The 19,446-nt window shown below is 35.8% G+C and overlaps 1 protein-coding gene and 1 long non-coding RNA gene across 3 annotated transcripts; both read left to right on the top strand.

The window, feature by feature from the left end:
* Window positions 1-1,637: 1,637 nt before the first annotated feature.
* Window positions 1,638-3,414, top strand: LOC128922635 (uncharacterized). 2 transcript variants are annotated; one of them, XR_008471822.1, is made up of 4 exons: window positions 1,638-1,883; window positions 1,947-2,223; window positions 2,281-2,821; window positions 2,899-3,414. It is a non-coding gene; the product is annotated as an uncharacterized LOC128922635 (long non-coding RNA). The 2 variants fall into 2 exon arrangements; XR_008471821.1 differs by having other exon boundaries at window positions 1,643-1,810; window positions 2,899-3,407.
* Window positions 3,415-13,913: 10,499 nt separating this feature from the next.
* Window positions 13,914-18,973, top strand: Osi6 (Osiris 6). Its single transcript, XM_011184333.3, has 2 exons — window positions 13,914-14,209; window positions 15,067-18,973. The coding sequence occupies exons 1-2, from the start codon at window positions 14,063-14,065 to the stop codon at window positions 15,775-15,777; spliced, it is 858 nt and encodes a 285-aa protein (XP_011182635.2). The 5' UTR covers window positions 13,914-14,062; the 3' UTR covers window positions 15,778-18,973.
* Window positions 18,974-19,446: the final 473 nt, after the last annotated feature.

Here is a 19,446-nt window from a genome sequence, read left to right as displayed (position 1 = left end):
TTTCCTTGTTATATTTCGCTAAGCGATAAAATTACTGAAATCGCTACTGTGTATTGCTAGCTTCACTACGCTATATCACTCGCTTGTCAGAAGTCTGACATATATGTATATTTAAAGCACTCGGTATATGTATAAGAACCATTACTAATATATTTTGCCTACAAGCCGACAATTATAATGTGTATGTGAACAAGAGAATGTTATGGACCAATTTCAATATATCTGGTAGCCGTGGTTATTGTCCGATTTTCATCAGCCGAGTGGATAAATTTTAATTCATCTAAATTTGTTTTAGTTATAAAAGCTCACTAAGTACAATATAATAAAGCAATAAAATGTTCGCATTTTGTGCGAACTTCAACCACTGTAAAGCTACAAATACAGAGAGTAAGCTGGTGTAGCGAGCGTTGCCGCTAACAGCATCACAAACACTAATTTCTGGCAATAACTTTCCCTTTCTCAGTAAACAATAAGGCACGGCAGAATCATACAAACAACCGTATGTGAGCATGCACAGACAGACATACATACATTGTTTTCCCTTTCCAAACAATTTCAAGAATTTTTTCAATGTCTTGGTTTTTATATAAATTTATTTGAAAAGGTTACTCCACAGCCGAACTGGTATGTTATCTGAAATTTTATGTAATACCGGCAGCATTTGATGTTTTTTGATTGATTTGCCACCGACACGGTGACTGGTGAGGCAATACATAACAACACAACTCGAAGGTGGAAGTTGCTTGGATGTTTATGGAAATTTTATGCAGATGTGTGACCATATATTTATATGTATGTCTGTATATGTGTATGCATGGCTGTGTGTACTCAATTGTTAGACCTTTTCTATTATGGGCCAGTGTTGATTTCGTTAATGACATTGTTGATGGACACTTATTGGTTGGCAGCAGACAATTGTGCATACATTTCACTACTACACATTGTTGCCTTCAATTAATTGAAATAATGTGTAAAATTTCCCTTCACCAGTCAACATTTCCATTTACTTGGCGCTAATGTGAGCAGTTCAAATTACGTTTAGACACGCTAACTATTATTGACTTTTCAGTGATTGTAGAACGCCTTCATATGAGAGGAAATTTTCTGTAATTGTCCAATATGCCTGTTATATAATTGTATTTGATGTGCTCACAAAGGGTATGCAATAATTACATTTAGTCACAACCTAAGGCATTGCATGACACACAATGTTAATTATTACAAAATTAATTATTCAAAATATCACACACATACACTCACACGTGCCTATTTTATAATTGTAAGTGCTGCTTTTATCTATTAATCAGTTTACCAATATTACGACTTAACTACTATTATTTACATACTTACGTTTAAATATGTATGTGTATTTGTTTATACATATGTATATTTGGCATGTATTAATGCGCTGAGAAATTTCACTTTTCTTCAAAATCACGCGCGTTAACGCCTTGTTGACTCAATCAATTCATCCGCCCGTTCAATTCAGATGCAAATTAATCTTTAACCCAAATTCCTGAAATATTTCAACATCAATTTCTAACATACATATACACATATGTATATACGTATGTAATTGTTTGTTAAAACTGTCATCAATATTTTTCATATTAATCTCTGGTGGCAACAACGAATTTGACCGAAGTGTGAAAAATAATTAATTAGTCAGCGCAACAAAGATTGATTTTCGAATATTTTTCGAAGTTGGTACGAGATTCAAAATTTTAATTGGATTTTAATTTTTAAACTATAATTAATATACATATATAGTTTTACGTGCCGCTTTTACGAGTAAAGAAATTTCCTGAAGGTCAGAAATATGCATTGGTATTATCTTCGGTTGAATTGTTGAATGTTGGATAAATCAATAATTCGATAACTTTGTAATAGAGCCCAATTACCGTTTTGCCTTTTAGCAGTGAGTAATGCCACCTCTTTAATTCCAGAAAACCGTGCTTTTAACCTTTCCGGCTGATACGATATACAATATACAATATACCAAGCTCTATTTGATTTCACAACACGTGCGTACTCGTCGGATCGTCGTTGTGATCTTATCACATGGCCAGGATATAAACCCGTGCCGTTGGGCAATATAGTTCCCCACTTCACATATTTCCTTCAATTTTTTAGCGGACGGAAATTTATTTGTGAGCACCGTTACATGTGTGTTATATGTGTTACACAAAGCAGATCTTGATATTATAAGATAGCTATTTACATGTAAGGATTGGATTTGTGGTTATTGGCGTGGTGACTTTAAATATAAAATGGTTTTAGGGATTATGACAATCACAGAGATCAAGTGGACAAATTAGAATGCTATCATACAAACTAGTAGCCTCTCTTGTATAAAGTCAAACCAGATAAAGTTCAGATGAAAGCGAGAGCAAACCGGGAAAAGAACTCAATTTGACACCTTAATTAAATATATATTGTATATTGTAGCAAGTTTCTTCTTTTGCGCCCACCAAATACTGTAGCATATTTTTTACGGTTATTAACATAATCACCTCGAGCACATGATTTTTCAAATATTTTTAGCGCAAGCGGTATGGAAACCCACTTATGCTGAAACTTGTCTTGTAACAAAAAAATGTTGCGTTAGAGAGCTCAAATATTCATCCGAGCTTCGATTAAAATAACTTTCGTTTTTGGCCTAATACAGAATCCAACGAAAACGGCCTATATGAATAATATATGACGATTATAGTATTGTCTCATTAACATAACCTAACCCTCACGACATGTATTGGAAATGGACGTCAGCATGTGCAACCGTGCCCAGCAGCCTACATATTTGCTATGTAAATACGTAGAAGTAAGTACATAAATAAATATAAATATATACATAATAATCGCAGCTTTCACTATTTTTATTTATTTGATTTCAAATAGAAAAAACGAAAGCAGAAACAGACGCAGCGCTTGCCATAGATCGTCTTTGCATCAGTTAAGAGATCGCCAGACTGCGGATACTGTGTGGTAGCATTTGAGAATCGATCGCGACAGACAGACGGACACGAGCACTCAAACCTACTACACACTCTCGAACATCGAAAGTTTTTTGGAAAGCGAAATTGATTAAAGCAAGTGGTGTGGGAATACACATGTGGATGCATGTGAAATTTTGAAATTTATGGAACTTGGTTAATATCCATAAATATGTGTAGTTCATTAATTCACAGCATAAATTACTTAAAAATGCTATGAACACAGATTTAAATAAATTGAAATTTTTCCCAAAAAGGTTACATCTCCAAACTAACGAAATATGTAGGAGACCTTAAAGACGTTACTTGAGAAAGCTATGATCGGTTTGGCGCGTGCCTTTGATACAACTCACTTTTGGTCGACTTTTTTTTTAACCAACCAGAGTAACTAGTCGGAATAGTAAGGTAAGTAACTCCTTCGGTATAATCTAGGATGCGCTGGAACATATTTATCCATCGGAGGATCCTAAATAGGGTTCGTTAAAGATCAGTCGAATCGTTAGAGTTTTTTTTTTTTTAAATTAGGATTTTAAATTTTCGGAACATTTTTCTGTTTTATGAATGCGGCGACTTTTTTGTAGCAAAGCCAGTCAATCACAACAATAAATTTCTTCTTGCCAACATTTCGCTGGTGTCTTGAAAAGTTGTTTCACAGTTGAGGTAGAGATGCTCTCTACCAACCGCTACGTTGTTGGTACATACGTACACGTGTGATCTGCACTTGAGAGTAATTTCGTCACCGCCATCAACGCCATTCAATATTGTCGTCGTCGTCTGCATTAGGTAATCAAGTGAAATAACCGCAACCATACCGCCATCGATAACATTTGCTCCATCCGACAACACAACTAAGTTGCTCAGCATCCAAACGGTTCGGAAATTCGATGCGCCTTATGAATGGACTCGAAGTGAAGAGACGCAACGCTTTCAAAAAGGTTCAAAGTCTTCGCTCATTATACAAATATGCTTGGGTATCTGTGAAAGTAGGTCTGCGCAGGTATTGGACAAGCAATATAGAAATCATTACACAATGCCCAAAAAACTCGTTACCATGAGTATGTGTGTGTGCAGGTGCGCATGTGCGCATGTGTTTGGTTTGACGAATGTTGGATATCCGCAAAACACATTGGAGCACTCATCCGGTTTTTTTAACAAATTTCTACCAAAAGTGGAAGTATGAAGAGTAAATAAAAACAGTTCATGGTAGTATGGTTCACTGTGGGACAAATTTATAAAAAGAAGTACAGTTAGTCTTCTGTTGTTACAGCAAGTTATATGGAAAATAAAGGACAAAAAACCTCTTTTTTTGGCAAAACAAATCCTGCCAACATATTCTTAAATTTTTGGATTTTTTTAATTATTGAATAATTATCAAACTATCCTCTAGTTTAGTCGATAGACGATAATTAAAAAGAACGAAAACATGCGAAAAAGTTAGATTTTAGTCAGATATTACCATATTGTATTTACAAACAAAATTACAAAACATAGGTTCAAAAACTAAATGAAATTAATGGTACAAAAAGTATTCTTAATTTTGAAAAGCACACGAGGGTTCTTAGTGGGCCCATCTAAGAGGAACAATGTTTATGGGGTTGTAATAGAATTACAAATACCAAACTAATTTTTACCGGGAGATTGAGTCACAAGTAAAGAAATATATATTTATATTAATTATATGTCGCTAAGTTGTCATAATTTTCTTAGAAATAATTCCAGGCGAATACGTTGGCTTTTAGAGCATTTGTACAACGTAGAAAATCGACCATACTAACTACTTTGAGAGTAACAAATAATGTGATTGGCGATCACTTCTAGGATAGAAACAACGTAAACCTATATTTAATTGGAGATACAGCATATTTCTTGATTACTGCGTCCAACGTCTTCGATTTAAGCAAATACTTCGTGATAAAGCGTAGAAGGCTCCAAGCGAGTTCCGGTGAATAAATATCCTAATGAACGAGTGTATAATTTATATTAAATATACATTCATAAACATATGGAAACATATGTTGAGCCAAATTCGGCATAAAATGCTTCCGAAAATATGAAGTTCGATCTCAAAACCCCCACCAGCATACCCCGGGTGCAACAGCTGGCATTCCTGTTCTCTTAGAAAAACATGTAATACCCTCGCAGATACACAAGTATGTTCGTACATTTGTATATGCATACGTATGCGCTAATCAAGTTTTTGAGGTTTCAGCGAAAATGCAAACACAAATATAATTCAGTGTACGCAACTTTCGTGCTGAATAAAATTGCGCATTGTAATATTTGCGAACATATGTGATTTTAGACGAATACAAGTGTACCGTTGGATGTTCGTATGTACAATTGTTACCTTTTTAGTGGCAAAACTATTGCTGTGTGCGCAAATATGCGGTCGGCACGCAAATGTATTGTAACAGGATGTGGGTGGACGTGGAGAAAGTGAAATTCATTCATAAATATTTATTAAAACACAGCATTCCATTGTGTGACGTCATGTCTGACTCAAAGTCAGTAAGCATTGCAGCATATGTATGTGTTTGCATGTAGTTATGTATGTATAGAAATGTATTTGGTATAAAGGATCGTCCTAGTAAGGGCCATATTTGGATGTAATTTTTTTGGTGTCCCCGCCCCCAATTAGGTTTTTTGTATATATCTCGCAAACCAAATAAAGCAATATGAACCAAACTTTCTGCAGTCGGTTCCCTTACCTACCTCATGAAAATAGTTGAAATCTTATAATAACCACGCTCACCTCCCGTACAAATGTTAAGTTGAAAATTATTAAAAGTGTGTTAACATACTAACGACAGACACACTAATTTTTACAGAAGAAATAGCAGAAGGAAGCTGCACTCAGATTTTTTTACAAAATGGAAAATGGGCGTGGCATCGCCCGCTTATGGGTCAAAAACCATATCTCAGGAACTACTCAACAGATTTCAATGATATTCGGTATGATGAAAAATGGGCGAAATCGGTTCACAACCACGCCTACTTCCCATGCAACTCAATTTTGAATTCCATCTTATTCCTTCAATTTTTAATATATACATAAGGAACCAATGAAGATAGCGGAATAAAACTTTACACAAATACTGTATATAATCTGTGGCATCACTTGTGAAAAAATTTTCGAAATCGGACTATAACTTTTGAATGCCCTGTATATCGAATATGAAGAACTCAGTGCCTTAGGATAATTTTTCATTTTCATATTATGGGTTTTGTTCTCCAAAATAGCTATATGTATGTCGATTTAGGCGTATCCATACCTGTAATAAATACAACTGCATTTATAACATTTAAGAAAATATCCCTTGGTAGCTTTGTATTCAAAACAAATAAGGTAGGTCTAAATTCAGGTTCCTCAAGAAAGCGAAGATTGGAATCTAAGTGCGTACTTCAACATGCGTCAAATCTTGGAAAAGAGCAGTGGAAAGAGGATCGACACACAACACTTTATTGTCAATTTTAAAGCTTCTTTTGACAGCACGAAAAGGAGCTGCCTCTATGTCTGAATTTGGTATCCCCACCAAACTAATACGGCTGTGTAAAGATGACGTTAAGCAACACCAAATGTTCCGTCAGGATCAGGTTGAACTTCTCCGAGCCGTCCGATACCAAACGAGGTTTCAAACAAGGTAACTCACTATCGTGTGACTTCTTTAATCTGATGCTGGAGAAAATAATATGAGCCGCAGATTTAAATATAAAAGATAAAATCTTATATAAGACTGTACAGCTGCTGGCGTATGCCGATGGTAACGATGGAGTCAGCGTTAACACCAGCACTTGGGATTTCCAATTGGCGCCAAACTGCCAAAACTGATGCGCTGTTGTAAACTGGGCTATAACTGCGGAAGCGGTTACTACACCAGTTAAGAAGAAGAAATTCAGGTGTATCCTAACATATTTTGGCTGAGTTAGATTATCATTGGAAAAAGATTTTCTCTAAATTTATATAAAACGTTAGAGGGATTGTGATTGTAAGCCGATTGCGTTATTTACTTACAGCTTCCGACGACTAGAAATTAGTTAGTTAATCGTTTCTTCGACTTTCCGCAATATCTAAATATATAAAAATTTCATGTGACGTTGTTTGTCCGGGATTGGCGCCTAAACTACTAAAGCGACTCTAATGAAATTTTGCACACGTCTGTAGTTTGGTTCAACTTTAAAGATAGGATAGTTTATATTTCAAATTTTAGCCGCAATGTCCGACCATCTGTCGGTCTGTCTGTCAATTAGCAAAATGAGATTGTATTGTAGATAGATAAAACCGGACATATGCAAAATATAAAAAAAGAAGTTAAGAAAAAAATAAGACTTTTACAACAGATATTCACGCGGAAGGACATACATTTAACATACACATACCTTATCCACAGCAGTGCGTTGGCCGGACACTAGTTTAATATATTTTATAAATAATTAAATAAAATATATGGAATAATTAAATGTAATAATATATAGCAGATTAATGCTATAATTTACATATATTATTATGTAGGTCGAAGGCGAATTCAGCTAGATTCAACTTGGGGACTACAAACTAAAATAATGTTTTTTACATAAGAAGCGTACCTTTTATAATTAAGAAAATATTAAATATTAATAAGATTTCACTATGCATTACAGTTGTTATAATTGCAATCTTTTAAGTGCCTATTCCTTAATAAAAGCCACATTTTCTTTAAAATAGGCGTCAATCTAAACGATTACCTCTTTATTTTCGCTCAATTTATTTCCAGCGAATATGTCATATATGACTGAGATCTTAGAAAATGGTGGTCGTCCTCGTGGGGCATTCTCACGGAAGTTGTATAATAAACTATCATTTCATCCCTTATCCCATTCCATTAATATTAAGCTACATTTCGTTCACTACTCCTAATTTTGTGTTGTGAAATCCTAGATTCCTCGTGTGGATAGTGAAATAAATACATCACTATTTTTTTTATCTCACCATAAAATTTACAAATATCGTAATTCGGTTCATCAGAGCCGTTTACGTTGGCCATTTTGCATGACCATTTAAATGAAGTAATGGCGAATAATCTGTTTATATGCAAATTATTATCCTCCGCTGCGAATACGCCATAGCCAAATCTGTGATTCATTACAACATTCATAGTAAATCACAATAATCATATGGAAGAGAGGCGTTAATTTTGCCAGTCAGTGCGACATCCGCCGCAAAGTGTACTTTGGCATGAACAATGCGCAATGCCAAGTATAATTTAGTAAGAGCGCACGCGCTTCAAACATAAGTATACGGGCCGCATGTGTTAATAATGCGCACACCTACATATGTACATATGTGAACGATGTGTTGTTATTGTTGTTGGTAGTTATGTGTGCCCATTGCCAGAGACTTTGCATATTTCGGAGCGATTTCTCTCTCATTTCACTTTGGTGCGGCGACATTATTTGCACTTTTGCTGAAATTGTTTGCTAATGTGTCACACAAGTGCCGTTACTGCCGCGACTACTTTTAGCCTCCGCTGACACGATAGCTAGCCATTTACAAAGCTTGTAAGCAGCCAGCAGCCAGCATCTCTCTTAGCATAGCATGTAGCGAAATGCCGCGCCATTGGTCTTTTAACCAATTTTATTTCTATTTTCGTTTTCTGCCTCATTAATGTGCGCTTTTACGCTTATTATGGCTGTGACTGCTGGCGCTGCCCCCTTTCCACTGCTTCCAATAACTAAAATATTTATGCATACATACATACATATGTATGGTATGTGACCGAGTCGCTGCATTTGTCGCTTTTCAAGCTCAATAATAACTTCTTCGTAGACCTTTAAATGCTTTTGTGTACATGAATTATGTGTTGTCATTTGTTGTTGTTTTCGAAATTTTTTTTTGATTCGTCATTTTAAGATTTTATTTCATTTCGTCTTTGTTGGACACTTATTTGAGTGGAGTTTGATTTTTTAGTTGAAAAATGAAAGTTGCACACATTTTGATTGGTTTTTTCCCATCAAGCACCTACCCAGCAGGGAATAGTAAGTGGGATCCGACAAGTTGTGCCGATAGTAATAATGAAACGCTTGACATATAGCGAAGCAAGAAAATGAAAACTCTAGTTTCATTAGAGTAGAAGGACCACCGCACCAAATTCATTATATGCTAAACTAAACACCAATTCTGTTGATATTGCTCCCTGTCTCGAAAACAAAATTTTAAATACCCCTTTATTTAAATTATTCGTATCTCAAAATGTAAGAGAGATTGACTGGGTAAATGATATGCATATATTGCATCAGAATGCTTCCAATTCCCATAGAAAAGATTTATGGAAAATAAGTATTCCATTTGATATCCATGCAATCAACTTCAAATCTCTCAGGTAATTGAAGACAGTCACTTCCACCAGGGTACGTTACTGATACTCTCCATATGTATATGAAAATATGTATGAAAGTACAGCGAGTTCGCGCTTACTTACTGAACTATTGCAAATCATATTTGTTTATTATCATTGCCGTGTATCTTCAATGGTAATTATTTATTGTATTTGTATACGTTATTTTATCATAAAGTAGTAACTATGACTGTGTCAATTAATTGCACTTTGCAAACGTGAATATCATCGGGCTTGGCGTTTTCTACACATTAGTTCAACGCTGCACGTTTTTCTATTCTTAACTTCTCTACCTAATGTAGTTTTAATGACAATCAATACTTTCCACTCTTACTTTCTCCGCACATTGCATTTATTGTAGGATTGTTTTTATCCTGACAGTGTTCAACGGGCGAACCAATACATACAAACACGAGGGCCGGTGCGTTACGTCTAAACTCTCATACTATACTGAAAATTAGATATCTCATATAACTTCCTGACTCCAGCATAATAAAATCGAAATATCCAAGTAGTCTTAAGAATAATATATTTCGAAGAAGGAACTATTCTATAAAATCTTATATGTACTCAACTTCATTTAGTCCGTCCCTCATTTTTCAGAATATCGACAAGATGGGCACCTAAAATTGCACGTCTAATGTTGTTTCTACTTCGTGCAATAGTCCATTTCACTTATAAATTCGGGACGAAAAAGTGTTAGAAAGTGCAGTGATGAAATGAAACACCCAAGCTGATACTTCAAAAGCAATCTCAAACATATCATAATTAAGCAACTAAAGACAGTCCTTTGTGATGACGCAGACTCCTCAAAATTAATGCCGCGAACACTCAAGTGACGACAGACTGTTTGAGCATTTGTTACGAATTTACTTCTCCGAAGTTTTGTCCTTCCAAGATGTTTCAGACGCAGTCTAGCGAAAACTGGATAATAAAGAGGAAAGTGCAACTTTAAAAATTTTAAACCATCAGAATATTTAGCCTCACGGCATGTAACCCCATAATACAGTGGCCAGTAACGAGCCCTATCATCCACCTTAGGCCAGAATGACCTCGTAGTCACAACGCCTACCGTGTTCATTCAACAACTACTAATCCCACGCGGTGAGGTATGGGAATAGTGAGACACCAGCTAATGGTGCCCTTATGCGCATGCTCATCGGCTTTGCAGTTTCTATGGCCAGAGACCCGAAAGATGATATTAAGTAAAACCCATGGTATTTTGGTGGTTTCCACAATATACTTATGTAATAATTTATAACGGGCAGAAAATGGCTACGAAAATATCTCTAACAGTCAATTCATAAATTGAGGATTGGCAGTTTAATTTTATATATGTATATATACGTAGATCATTATATTATAGTGAAAAATTCCAGAATCAATAAACACAACAAAAATTAAAATGAAAAATGAGGAAAAATAAAAAAAAAGCACCCAAAGATACGGGAATTGAGAAGTTTGAGCTGCTAGCAGGCAGAAATATAAAATTTCTACACTAAATCAATACATCTTTTAGTAACAAAATAATAATCTTCTTGATGACTTTTTCCTTGCTGAATGATATCAGATTCATCAAAGTGGTGAAGTGATCTCTAATGAAAATACCAAAGATTATGTTGATATACACATAAACCTTCTCAAAGAACTTTTATTTCATACCGAAATTTTCTTTTTTTGTAGATTGGTCCAAGACATAAATTTCATAGATTCCTGTCACGTTTCGTAGTTATTATAAATAATAAAATTCATTCAAGCAATGGAGCTTTTGTAAGCATTTAAAAGTATAATGGACACGTGTAGGTGAGATTTCGGTTTAATATTTTTCCACTCTGTATCAAAATTGAGTGTCATTTTCAAAACCGGAACAATAATTCATAAAGTTAGGGTGATACATTACTGACTTATATATATAATTATATTTATAATTATCAAATATTGGTAGGCGTAATTCGTTATTAGATTATAAATCAGCACCGACCGAAAGATGGATTTTATGAAAATATTTTTTATGACTAAAATAGAGTTGAAATGATCTTAATAAATTCCAATATTAAATTAATATATCTCGACTACCGTGGTTATGGCTATTCGTTCTTACTTAATTGAGTTTATTTATGATCATTAATAAGTGATTTTAGTTAATTTTGAATGACCATTTCTCCATTGTCTTAATCATGCAAGTAGAAATAGAATTATTCCAACATTCAAACAGTTTGGTAATAAGGTGTGTGCTCTTCGTGGGCTCAGAAAAAATAGCCACATTTCAGATGAAGTGGCAAGTAGAAATAGAATTATTCCAACATTCAAACAGTTTGGTAATAAGGTGTGTGCTCTTCGTGGGCTCAGAAAAAATAGCCACATTTCAGATGAAATGGCAGTGGAGTTGCAGCAACAAGGTGTGCCATTCACAGCGACCGAAATTAAAACTAAGATGCATAATCTGTCGCAAAGATACAAACAAACAAACTTTTGTTCAACATGAATTAATCGGCGACCCAAGTTCCTTTATTATATCTAATTGGTATATTGTTTGAAAAACACTTCTATCCTTTTTGCAAGACAAAGGTGCTGGGTAGTAAGAGTTTCAATCAAATCTCTGGCTTTTCAAAAGCAAAACCTTCATTATTAAAATTTTCTTGCCGTGATTCTATAAAACACGATCATTAATAATAATTATTAGCAAATATTAAAGATTCTAAAACTTACCACTCTCGTGGCTTAAAATTTAAATAACAAATAAATTGGTGAACTGTCAATGAAAACCCATCGAAAGTACATGATGTCGGTCAGAACGACTTTGGGTCCACAATCAACAAATTGTGTTTTCAAGATGTTTTCTATGCTGGTCCGATCGTAGTAACGTTTATGGCATAATATTCTGGCCAAGAAAATGGTCCACCCTATTTTGCACAGCGATTGAGAGTCATAGTAAAATTTGGACAACACATAATTGCATTAAAACCAGCGTAGATACAAAATAATTACACATGAGTAATGAAAATGTAATGTGATTAACGCATATGAATATATCATATATACAACGTAAACATCGTTAAGCGGGTCTTTAAAGTGTACGTATGAATGCATGTTCCAATTTTATTGTAATTTTTAATTATAAAACGCCATTGTTGTGTGCGCTTTTACATCGGACGTCGGCACACTAAACATATTACACAACTTCCTTTCGCAGTATTTGATTATATAACGTGCAAGACGCAAAAATTTATAGCGGCTATAAACTGAACGACCGACCCATCGCCGACGTAAAGGAGGCAAAACGGAAGGTGAAAACAAGAAATTGAAACTGGTCGAGTATTGTTTCTTTACATCATCCGGAACCTATGTCAGGGCAACGGCGGCGATTGCGGGGAGTTGTCGAGGTCACTATGCAAACCACAACTAATAAAACTTTCTTTTCTTGAAGCGCAGCAAATTTCAATACAACAAAAACGGAGATCGAAAACGGCAACAACAATGAGGCATGTAGTCGTAGTTTACGACAACAACAACAGTAACAAGCATGTTGGTGTTAAAATGAAGAAGAGCAGCAGCAGCATCTTCAGCATCAGCTTTGTCGACAGCAGCGGAGCAACAACACCTGTTTACCGTATGAGGTGTTGAATATGTCGATGTGTTTGTGGACGTCGACAATTTTAAGTTCGATCATCATGTCAATAGACGAAGAGCGCAGATGCAAATGAGCCGTAAATATTTAAATGTGTGCCGTTGGGTAGCCATTGACGGAGGGGTGTGGAAAGTTAAACGACACTGCGCGCCGCGCATGCGCTCAGATTTACATGAGCGCTTTCGGTAGTCAGAATCCAATGTGTTAGAGAATTGAAGAAGATGTGAGACAGCCGATAGGAATGGGAGCGAGAGAGAACATTGAGCAGCGCTGAGCGTGGGAGAGCGGTGTCGCAGGTAAAAGCAGAAGGTAAGACCTTAGAGCTACACATGGTACTCCAACTGCTCTCTTACTTGTGCTTTCTTCATACGATTGCGCGCGTCACAACCCACAGGCAACATGCGCCATACACGCACGCGGAAGGTAACACTTAAAGCTGGGCAATTACGCGACCATTCGTCGGTATTTACGATCTCTTCAGCGCGATTCTTAAAAAACAGAGAGTATGAGCACGCCCAACGCTAATATGCGGCTGCGCGAAGCGGTCACCGAAGGTTTGCCGTTAGCTTTGTAACTACAGTGGGAGAGTGTCTTCCGCTGAGGGCTTTTTTGGGACATGGCTGCTCAACAAAGTTGTCGTTGTTTTTGCTTCTGTTATGCGCTCGGTAAGTTACTCGCTTTCGCGTCGGTGACGCTTTGCTCACTACACATGCCGGAGTTAACGTTATGTTGCATGCATTGTTGTTGTGTGGCCACACCATTGCTGACTGCCAACGTTGTGGACGGCGCTCAACGCCAGCGAACGGTACTCATCTCAGACGCTGCTGTCATTGTCGCTGCCGCTTTGTGTGTGTATTTGTATTTGTTTTTTGCATAATTTTAAGATTTTTGATGATTGTTTGGAACTGTTTAAAAACAGCCTGACACCGTCGAAAAATTATCAAACCGCAAGTTGTTCCATTCGAATAAACACACAGTGCAAACGGTGGTGTAGTACAAATACGAAAATCAACAATTTTCAAACCATTTTCTTACTGTCCTGTTCGACAATAACCAACAACTACAACAACATGAATTTATATCTCACTGCCACCTGTATCCTGCTGCTGTCTGCTGGTGCATTCGCCGATCCCATTAAGGATAATAACGTCGTCACACCGGCTAGTGGTTTTAATAAGTGCTTGGAAGCTGATTCTATCTCGTGCCTTCAATTAACGGTACGAAGTGTTTAAAATTGAATAAAAATTTAAAATGCTAACAATTATAAAGACTATAATGAAAGCATAAAATGTTTTAAAAAACGAATATACTATATATAAAAGTGAAAATTCAACTGAAAAGTGATTTCCGATTTATGCACATAATGGAGAACAATTCAACGAATGCATAACAAAATTGTGAAGAGTGCAAATTACTTCATTTGGTCCAAAGTCAAAATAGTTTTTTGGCACAAGTGTCTTAAAGAAAACAACATTTATGCCATAGAATTGCAGACAGTCTTTGAAAGCTGATATCAAATTATTTAATTCCGATTTTTACTAAAGATTTTTTATTGAATTACATAAAAGTGAAAGATTTCATAACTATTTTAATAACAACTTTGAAGAACTGCAGTAGATTCAGTCATGGTGTTTTGAAAGTTTTCTGAATAGTTCCGATGGTTTTTATAATAACAATTTTTTTATTTTTTTATGAACCGTTATAAATAATTTGATTTTCATAACAATATTTCAATTCACATCTTTTGTTACTTCTTTAGATTCATTTGAAAATATTCATGGAAATTAATTAACGCATACCTATTTCAAAATATTAATTTCCACGACTTTAATATTTACAAAATTGAAATTTGATATGAATTTGATAATTACACATCACTACAATATTAAATAATGAATAATTTATATAGAGTTATACAGAGCGCAAAAATTAAAAACAAATTTCAAGCATTTAATTCGATTATATCATAATTATTCAATACTTAAAAAAACACTTTGCATTCCTATAACCATATTAAATAATTTACTTTATTTTCTAATTTCATCCAATCAAACTCCTCCGACCGCATAAACAGCTCTTCCGCAAAGCGAAATCATTCTTTGAAAACCCACAAATCGAAGTCTTCGGCGGCGTTTCACTGATCAAATCCAACGAAGGACGTCAGGGTAAATCACTTGATGACAATGCTGTTGCCGTTGAGGCTGCACCCAGCGTTGAGGCACGCACCAGCGAAATGGGCACCTACTTCATGAATCACGCCAAGAACTTCTTCGCTGAACGCTCACTGAACTTCAACTTTGCCAATGCCGCACGCTCGGTAGCACGTGCCATTCCCGATGACATCAAGGCCGATTTGCGTGAATTGGTTGTGGAATCCCGTACCAAGAAGAAGAAGTTGTTGAAAAAATTCTTGCCAATCTTGTTGGGTGTCGGTGCTAAGGTCGCTGTTTTGGGTGTCGGTGCTATCTTCGGTCTGCTCTTCTTGGCCAAGAAGGCGCTCGTTGTCTCTGTCATTGCTTTCTTCTTGGCCTTGGCTGCTGGCGCTTCAAGTGGTCTGAGCCGTTTGGGCGGCGGCGGCGGTGGTCTGCTCGGCGGTCTTGGTGGATTATTCGGTGGCAAGAACTCCGGCAGTGCCAGCTCCAGCTCTGGTGGTTGGTCATCCGGTGGTGGCTCCTCAGGTGGCTGGTCATCCGGCGGCAACTCCGGCTGGGACTCCCATGGTGCCTACAGCTCACCAGTTGCGCAAACAATCGCCTACTCTGGTTACAAGCAAGCCAGACGATAAGTACACAGCATGGAAGTTGAAGCGCATTTTGCTAGCATAAAAGCTACTGCGCTGAAAAGCCAAAACAACACTTAGGGTAATGTAAACAAACAAACTACAAAATATAAACTACAAAAAACAAAAAAACGAGATATAACCAATACACGCATAAAAATAACAAAAATCCGCATGGAATAGCTGTCGACGCAGTGATATTGCTCGGAAGGAAACCCGTAACGAGTAACAGCATTCAGCGGCACACGAACTGCAACGAATTAATAACACAAAACTTTATTTATTATTAATTTATTTTAATTTATTTATTATCGCATATATATATTTTGTAATGTATGTAATGAAATGTAAAAGGACAAAAAGGACGAAAGACGATTGGAACAACCGAACACAAAAACGAATCTTCATGTGCCTGAGGCAGTAAAGAGTTGGTCAAGAAGTGAGGGGATTGTGCATACGTACATATATTAACAAACAGCTATATGGTACCAACGTATCGCTCCAGCTCACTTCATTCTTCACACACTACTGACCTTCATACTCTTTCATCCATCTAATTTCATGATTTAATTATTAAGCGAAATATTCTTATGTACTTGCAACTATGCGATTGCTTGTTGCTTTGTAAATGCGTATTGCGCAAGCACATTTTTGCATCTTGTTGTTGCTGTTGGTAATATGCATTATTACAACACATCAAGTTCACCACGAGGAGGCTATTCAGACACACACACGTACAAACAACTACATGTGTAAGAACGTGAAGACAAAGGGAAAGTGCAGCAGCACAACAGACAACTCACTTCATCAATTGCAACAAAAACACAACAATACGCACATAATTCATTAATTTGGCGCTTACACATCGTACGGACACCACGCATGTAACTACTAGTCAGCTGATTGTGCAACTTGCAACTAATGAACAATGCAAAATTAAGCGAAATTAAATCATTCCAACATCACTCTACTCTATCACTATTTTCACCTATTTACTCCTACATTTCACTTTTTCCACTACTCTTTTGTCTATTGTAATTATTTTCTCAATTTAACTCATACTTTATCACTACTGTATCTACTATCGATCTACTATGTTATCTTAAAAACTTCCTCTGTACTTTTCTTACTATCTATCTATCTATCTATCTGTATTTTTTCTAACTATCTAAACTATACTCATGCACTGTGCTTAGCAATTTATTTTACTGCACTATCACTACTCTACTATCTTTACTCTATACTATGTATTTCTACTATCTCTTTAACTATCTCTGTCAACTGTTTACTGCCCGCTATTGAAAAAGAACCACCAACTGAAAAAATCCTTACAAAAAACTACATATACAGAAGAATGAATAATAATTCATGTAAAAATTTAAAAAAAAAAAACACATTTTCTTTTCTTTAATATATTAGATTACTTCCGAACGCATCATCTTACAGCTTATACAAACAAATCTGAAATCGTTAGCTACTAAACTCTGATTAATAATATAAAGAGTCTTCCAACTTATCTTACATTTTCTGTTCCATACTAACACTTTTAGTAACTCTGCATACTCTCTCTTAAACACTATCCCACCTTCAGCTATATTTCCGCCAAATCCAACCAATTTCATCATAATATTTCATCACACTCTTTTTGTTTCTCTCCCAGAGCTCCAAATTCGTATTTTACATTCTAAATTATTACCACTTTTTATTTCGGTACCTTCTAGTAAAGCCCACTTTATATTATCGAAAATCATTTTTGCATTAATCACAAAGCATTTTCCCACTTCATCATGATTTAATTGAGTATATTTATTTTAAAACCTTAAAGCTGATTAATTGTAATTTCATGCAACGTTGAATTTGTGCTCAGTGTTTGCCCTTAACATTTCAAATTTGATTTCACACCTCATCATCACATCAATTGTCACTTCAGTGCACTTTTTCTCACGTTTGAATACATTTCATTTCTTGTGTCAGTAATCCGCATTAAAATGCATTCATAACTTTCTTTAACTTTTTAACTGAAAATCGTTTTCGTGCCCAGACTTTACTAATTTTCGCTCTCATTGTCACGAAGGTTCAGTTACCTTCTCTTTGCGCGCTCTTCGCTTTACTCATATATTTTCATTTACTTCATAATTTTCATCTGCATAAAATATTTGGAAGTATCTGTCTGTCAAAGACCGTTATAATTTTCATACTCTTCGCGTTTCGCGTTTTCGTGCTTGCAAATGTAAATATGTATTAAATTGAGCCAGTTGGTTCACAAAGATTTATATTTAATCTTATATTTCACTGAAATTGCAAAATTCGTTAATTGTGACAATTTCTCGAAATATTTAGCATCAAAACATTAAATATCATGGCATCACCTGATCGGCATTAAACAAAACCATAAAATCAAAAACTTAAAAGCAAATGCAAATTTCAGTATATCACTATCTATCTGTGGCCACCTATATTCAACTCAATTGCCGAATTGTCTATGTGAAGATTTGAAAATTTAACTACAATATTTTGGGCTTTCCCTCTTCGCAGCACATTGAAAATCACAGCACAGCGTCTTCCAACGTACACTTTCATTCTTAAGCACTTGCTATGCATTTTGCAGCACACGTACAAATTCCTCAGTTTATTAGCATCAAAGAAATCAGTCAATTAATGGTCGATTAGGTTTGAAAAGCACAAAGCAATTTTCGCCACATACATACACGCAGCCATACATGAGTACAGAGCACAAGCGGAATTTGGCACATTTGAAATCAATTTCACTCACACTAATTTGCCTTATTTAAACTATTCATACACTTTCCTTTGAAATCATTAAGTATAAAAGAAGTATATGAAACCATGGCGCTCAGCACACCTACACACCTCACTGGCCCACTTTTGTCACAACACTTGCATGCTAATCAATTTACGCTCAAATTTCATTTGCGCAATTCTACGTAAACTTTATGCTGATTTCGATCATCTATGTGGTCATTTGTTATTCAAAGAAGTCATCAAAAATGAACAAAACTCACTAAATCATCACTATTCAAATTTACTCGCAGAAATCGTTAAGCATTTTCTTTGCTACTACCGTTCACCTCCTCTCCAATCTCCACTACATTTTGGAGTTCTTCTGCTCTTATTCTTCTCTTTCACCTTATTTGTGTTTTTGCAATCAAAAAATGTTTGCACATTTCCCATTCAACTGTCATCGACTTCTTAGCATTCATTAGCAGCGCATTTTGGCTGCTCATAAAAAATCAAAACCAAACCAAAACAATCAACTCACCAACATACATCCACATGCTGATGCACAATACTTCAACATAAAAACCGCATTTAAGTGAACTAGAAACTGGTTACACAATCAGTTACTTTGCAACTAGCACGAACCGCGTGCCGAAGTGGTCAGCAAACCATCTTATATCATACTATTACTCGGTATTTTTTGATGACCTAAAGGTTGTCAGTTGTCAGATAGCTGTCAATTACGTTTACCGGTCTAAATTCAGTTCAAAAACTATATTGTCTACTAGTTGGACTTGGAATAGTTTCAAGAGCTTGCGACAAACAACGTCATTAATGAAAGCCACTGTCAAACTTATCAAACTGTCATCAAACATGTGAACAACGCACGTCTTTCGTTTATGACGTCATCATTGATGACATTTTCTGCTAAAGGCG

This window comes from Zeugodacus cucurbitae, chromosome 2, assembly GCF_028554725.1.
Source record: "Zeugodacus cucurbitae isolate PBARC_wt_2022May chromosome 2, idZeuCucr1.2, whole genome shotgun sequence".
In the NCBI taxonomy this organism is placed as follows: domain Eukaryota; kingdom Metazoa; phylum Arthropoda; class Insecta; order Diptera; family Tephritidae; genus Zeugodacus; species Zeugodacus cucurbitae.
The sequence above is the reverse complement of the archived record's forward strand: the minus strand, read 5'-3'. Positions and strand labels throughout refer to the sequence as shown.

Coding starts and splice junctions, on each gene's coding strand:
- Osi6 (XM_011184333.3), top strand. CDS start 14,063: ATGAATTTATATCTCACTGCCACCTGTATCCTGCTGCTGTCTGCTGGT. Junction 14,210..15,066: donor TCTCGTGCCTTCAATTAACG/GTACGAAGTGTT, acceptor CCGCATAAACAG/CTCTTCCGCAAAGCGAAATC.